The following is a 6,000-nucleotide window of genomic DNA, read 5'->3' on the forward strand; positions in this document are numbered from 1 at the left end:
TTTCAAAATAATCTGTTGTCAAACCACTAAAATTAGGCCAGTAAAAAAAAAATTAAAAAAGGTAAAAACATACCTTAAGGAGAAAACCAAGACTTTTATAGCAATAGGCTTTCCTTTTCTTCTTCTAAAATTACCAAATTACCTTAAAATCAGCATCCCTCATGTCATGCTTACATCTTCTGGGAATATTCCTTAAAATCTCCAGAGCCTTAGGAAACTTTTACAGCAAAATCCAAACCAGCTGTTATTAGGTAAAACTTTTGACACTCTAATTCTCTCCAGATACCAGAGGCAAAAAATCCCCCCAAATCAGACTAATAATAAACGTAGGGGAGGGAAGGGAGCAGTGTGGGATGGGCAGGAAATTTGGTAGATGCTTTGCCTGAAACCAGAAACTTTGCTGTTAGTCCAATACACTCTCCTGCAGGCAAGTGAATATCTTTTGGTTTGGTTTGGGGTTTTTTCAGACTTTTCAGCATTCTTCAGTGGAATTCAACTTGCAAGGAAAAAAACTTCCCTTGCAAATTCCACCTGTAGGTTAAACGTAAAGCTTTTAGGATTAGAGCTTTCGTTACAGAACTCTCAACACTAGCTGTCTCACAGGTGAAGTACTGAAGCTAGGACAAAACATATTGCTTTCATCCATGATCCTGACCATCAAAAGCCCTAAGTTAGAACGTAGGCAGGAGGGAATTCTCTATTTTCCTCCATAGGAGCAAAAGGAGAACGTCACCACTAGCAAACTTATTTTACAGGTTTTCATCCTACTAGCCAACCTCTGAATGATATCTTGACATAAATTTTTACCTTGTGGTTGCATTTTGTTTTGGAAATGATACATACAAAATTATTAATGTAAAAGAAGAAAAAAGCAGCTCCAGGAAAGTCTGTCACATTGAGCTAAAAAGATGTCTTTAAGTATTTTCTTCCATTAAGGAACATTTTTATATTTAGAAACAGGCTAATTACAATTACATGCGCCATTTTGTAGAACACAGATGGCAAACTCTTACCTCCTTCTTGGTAAATTCTGGTGGATGGTCATTTTTGTCATCAATAAGAATAGTGGCAGTTGCTGTGCCAGTTAGTCCCGCATCAAGACCACCCATATCCTTAGCTTCTATAACTAGCTCGTATTTCGGGGTTTCCATAGTCTGAAAAAATAACAGAAAAGGAAAGGTTAAAAAACCCCCCACAACAGCTTACATACTCTTTTTAATTCACATTAAAATAATAAATAAAAAAATCTAAAACTTAATTTGGCCTGATAAAACATAGCATAGAAATGCATCTATTACCACAGTCTTTTACCAGGACAGCACAGCTTTCTATGAGCTTCAGCTGCTACCATGGAAACCTTATTTGGAATACAGTATGAACGAATACAGGTGGATATTGGTAAACAGTACATAATCTATCCTGTTATTTAAGGAGATTAGGAAAGAAAATATACCTGCTCTTTAAGAGTAAGCTCTCACTTCAGCACACCAATATTTAGCAGCTTGCTTCATCAGTGTTATGATGGGTACATAAGTAAATACTATTGTCACAATCTACATATGAATTCACTTTATTTTATTAAATCGCATTCATTCTGTGTATTAACATTTAGAATGGTCATCTAAGTTTGCTTCACTGTAAGAAAAAAGAAAGCAGTTTCCAAAATGGCAATGACTACCAGTTATCGTACAAAGCAAATGCGTATAGTAACGTTAAAAATTTACATCTATAATATCCGATCCCTATGTCACAGCTACTTATCTGACTGCCTACCTACTGTAGAACCAGACAGCATAGGTCCATAGCAAAAGCAATCCTTAATTTCCCTCCCCTGAAAGACAGCCATAACTCGGAAAAAAAATTTGTGGCCAATGGGAATGTTACAGCATTTCTAATTCACTTCTCTCGCATCAGGCATGAAAGCACATCTGTTTGTAAGCTGGACAACAGGGGAGCAATACGTCCCATCGAGGGGAGCTATTATCAGCATCAGAACCTGCTCCCATGGAACTCGTAGAGAATTTTGACATGGATTTCACTGGAGACAAGACTGGGCACCTAATTAAAATGAATATTTTCCCTATTTGTATGACTGCCTTATATGGAACCATCTGCCCGAAGACCATATGTGCTGCATTATCAATGGAGGACACAGATGGGAAAGTGCTGCAGTCACCTTTAAAACTATATGGTAAGAATATCACGTGTGCTCAGGAATGTTTTTTCAAACCTTACTTGAAAAATAAGTCTGGATCTCAGGGGCAAAGCGACATAACAATGCCTGAAAGGGTGGCTAGGGCACCACTGCTAGAGGGCTTTTTTAACCTCAGACCAGCTCTATCAGCCAACTGTGTTTACAAGAATCAAGGCTACACATCTTTGACATCACTCCTCCTATGTCCTTCATCTAACACTTTTCCAGAGAATTAACATGCAGGGAGAGAACTGGTGTGAAACTCTGTATAGCAACACAGACGATCTCTGTCTACTACCCATACATTGCCTTACAAAGCAGAATCAAAGAAGCTGAAGAAGGGCTTATCCTACAGAAAAGAACATAGAATCATAGAATAGTGTGGGTTGGAGGGGACCTCTAAAGGTCATCTAGTCCAACCCCCCTGCCGTGGGCAGGGACATCTTCAACTAGATCAGGTTGCTCAGAGCCCCGTCCAACCTGACCTTGAAGGTTTCCAGGGATGGGGCATCCACCACCTCTCTGGGCAACCTGTGCCAGTGCTTCACCACCGTCAGCATAAAAAATTTCTTCCTTCTATCTAGTCTAAATCTACCTCCCTTTAGTTTAAAACCATTCCCCCTTGTCCTATCGCTACAGGCCCTATTAAAAAGTCTGTCTCCACCTTTTTTTAGGCCCCCTTTAAGTACTGATGGGCCGCAATAAGGTCTCTCCGGAGCCTTCTCTTCTCCAGGCTGAACAACCCCAACTCTCTCAGCCTTTCCTCATAGGAGAGGTGTTCCATTCCTCTGATCATTTTTGTGGCCCTCCTCTAGACCCGCTCCAACAGGTCCGTGTCTTTCTTATGCCGAGGGCTCCAGAGCTGGACACAGTACTCCAGGTGGGGTCTCACCAGAGCAGAGCAGAGGGGCAGAATCCCTTCCCTCGACCTGCTGGCCACGCTGCTTTTGATGCAGCCCAGGATACGATTGGCCTTCTGGGCTGCGAGTGCACATTGCTGGCTCATCCAGCTTTTCATCCACCAGTACCCCCAAGTCCTTCTCTGCAGGCTGCTCCCAATACATTCATCCACCAGCCTGTATCTTGCCATTTAAAATTTTAAAAGACTTATTTCTCATCTCTAGCTTAGCAAAGCAACCTCTCGGGCCACACAATCTTCTCTGTAGCTAAGTGATTTGAAAGCATTCACTAAATAGTGCATTTTGCATTATGCATTTTCCTGGGTACATCACACCACCTTTCTTGGAGCATGTGTAAGAAGGAGATCCCAATTCCTTAGTACTTAGATCTTGAAGCATTTTTAGGCCATAAGAGAAGCAACCATATCAGTTGCTCATCAGATCAGCTATTATGAAGCAATATATTTGCATGTAAAATCAATGAGTCAAGCCAGAAGATATATTTAGTTCTAAAAACATATGGACTACAGAAAATCAGATGCCACTGCCACTTAGGGGATCCTAAGAAATGTATTTCCTTAAGTCTTACAACATTATTGCATGAAATTCATCTCAGAAGGCAGCAAACCCAGAACAGGATTTTGATTTATAACATCATATAAATATACGCAAAGAAATATTACTGACATGTCACCAACACAAATCCAGATTACAGAGTGGAACAGAATTTACAGTTTCCATATATTTATTTTCTAAAATGTTTTCAATGTATTAAAACCTGAATAGAGCTTCTCTCCCCTCTCCTAGATGCAACTTTTCCATTATTTTGATTAGGAAGTTGTTAGTATTGTATGGAAAACTTGCAAAGCCATTTATCACTTCATGTTTGTAAGACACTCTGCTCTGAAAGAGGACCATTTTTACTCACAAACTGGCCTTTTTTCCTTTGAAAACTGTCCCATTTTCTATTGAAAGTGAGCCCATTTATGCTAGAAATTGTGTCTACTGCAGCAGAAATTTCTGTGACAGGAGTCCAATGTTTAAGCTCGCAACGGAATGTGAAAAACATTGAATTTTGAGTAGCGTTTCATATCATTATGAATACTTCACACTTTCCTGCTATGCAGCACTTTCTACATCTAGTTCTGTCACCAAATATTTGCTTTGTTAGAGAAAGCAACTCCTAACAGATCCGAACGCGAGAGCAGAGGCATGTTCCCATCAGATGCTCTCTTTACACTAGGAGATTGCATGTAAAGGACTTTTTAGCATTTCTCATACTTCTAGTCCAGTTAATTCAGGCAGTAGTAGCAATTATTTGGATCTGTGTGTTTTCTCACACTACTGGTAAATCCTGGGACATGGGAGTGGGGATCTGTGGACAGAGCATGGGTCCCTGTGCTCTCACCAACCCCGTTCCTCAGCTGATGACACTGCAGAGGGCCAGGGTCTGTGCTGGGGGCATCCCCCAGGGTAGGGGCAGCAGTGCAAGCTGTCATGGCAACTCCTCGTCTTTTCCCTCTTCACAGGGCTCAGGCCTTTTACCCCAGTGAGGTCTCTCCCTGCACTTGCTCCCATCTTGTGAGAAATGAGTGAGGAGGAGAAAAGCAGCCTTCCTTGACTTTCTCCATCCCTGCTACACTGTGCAGGTTAGGCATAAATGCAGCACCCACTATTGGTAGCATTTTGGGACCCCACAGTCACTCAGACTGTTGTACCACCATGACGTTGCCTGTCCCTAAACCCAGGCCCCCTGCTTCTCGAAGCAGTGACCTAGCCCCTGAAGCATTCTCAAAAACAATCCAATTAATACCGCTTGGATAGTGAGATGTTAGCAATATAAATATGTAACAACTCTCAACAAAGTGGATCTACAGCTAAAAAGGATAATAGCTTATTTTAACAAATGAACATTAAGTCGCTGTTTGTGTGGCTTATTATTTATCAACTGTGACTTTGTGGAGTGTATCGCTGTTGAGAGGGTTTGTATAATTACAGCAGGAGAACCATTCCTTCCCCCATAAATTTGCACTCTAGTCATTTAGCCACGGCAGGGGTGACACTGGCAAATTTTTTCGTTTGCCAAGGAGGTGAGCTGTGTCTTGAGTGTTTTTCTTTGAAGGTACACCCACTGCCATTCTCACCAGTGTTAACATTCCTATCAGATTGCACTCCCCTGCCTCCTTGACATAACTGGTTCAGCACTGGTAAGCAACCAGAGGCCAGAAAGGCACTTTTTCAGATTTCAGATTCCTGACAAAGCCAGCAGGATCTAATCACAACAGACGGAAATAAACAGTTCAGTGCAGATACACACAGGTGGAACAAACCAAGCAATTACTTTTAGGTAGTGATGAATGAAACCAGACAATGATGGTTTTCTGCTGAGTCTTAATCTTTTAATATTCCCTACAGATACAATAAAAAACTATCAGTGACTTAAGAAAAGCAAGCCATGGCTAGTATTTCACACCACCAGCAGGAACAGTCCAAGTATTGGTATGGGCTATCACTTGCAGGCTGTAAAGGCATTCACGTGCCTTTTAAATTCAGGTGGAATTGACAGCATCTTCAGTACAGTAGGACTCAAAATGTAAGATGGAAACAAGTGGAACTACTTGCATAATTACAAGAAAGGTTTGGAACCCTTAGGTGACCACTGGTATTTTCAAATACGTCCAAGTCCTGAATTTCCAGTTGTGCTGGTTTTGGCTGGGGTAGAGCTTATTTTCTTCCCAGTAGCTGGTATGGGGCTGTGTTTTGGATTTGTGCTGGAAACAGTGTTGATAACACAGGGATGTTTTCGTTACTGCTGAGCAGTGCTGACACAGGGTCAAGGCCTTCTCTGCTCCTCTCCCCACCCCACCAGCGAGCAGGCTGGGGGGGCACAAGGAGTTGGGAGGGGAC

At 41.6% G+C, this 6,000-nt stretch overlaps 1 protein-coding gene across 2 annotated transcripts in view; it reads right to left on the minus strand.

Moving 5' to 3' along the window:
• The window catches only part of CDH13 (cadherin 13), a 550,600-nt gene that overhangs the window by 102,129 nt on the left and 442,471 nt on the right, over positions 1 to 6,000 (minus strand). For both annotated transcript variants that reach the window (XM_009277294.1, XM_019471535.1), the window contains exon 8: positions 1,014 to 1,154. In XM_009277294.1, coding sequence (XP_009275569.1) covers positions 1,014 to 1,154 — 141 coding nt within the window. The remainder of the gene's footprint in view (positions 1 to 1,013; positions 1,155 to 6,000) is intronic.

This window comes from Aptenodytes forsteri, unplaced genomic scaffold, assembly GCF_000699145.1.
Source record: "Aptenodytes forsteri isolate BGI_AS27 unplaced genomic scaffold, ASM69914v1 Scaffold50, whole genome shotgun sequence".
In the NCBI taxonomy this organism is placed as follows: domain Eukaryota; kingdom Metazoa; phylum Chordata; class Aves; order Sphenisciformes; family Spheniscidae; genus Aptenodytes; species Aptenodytes forsteri.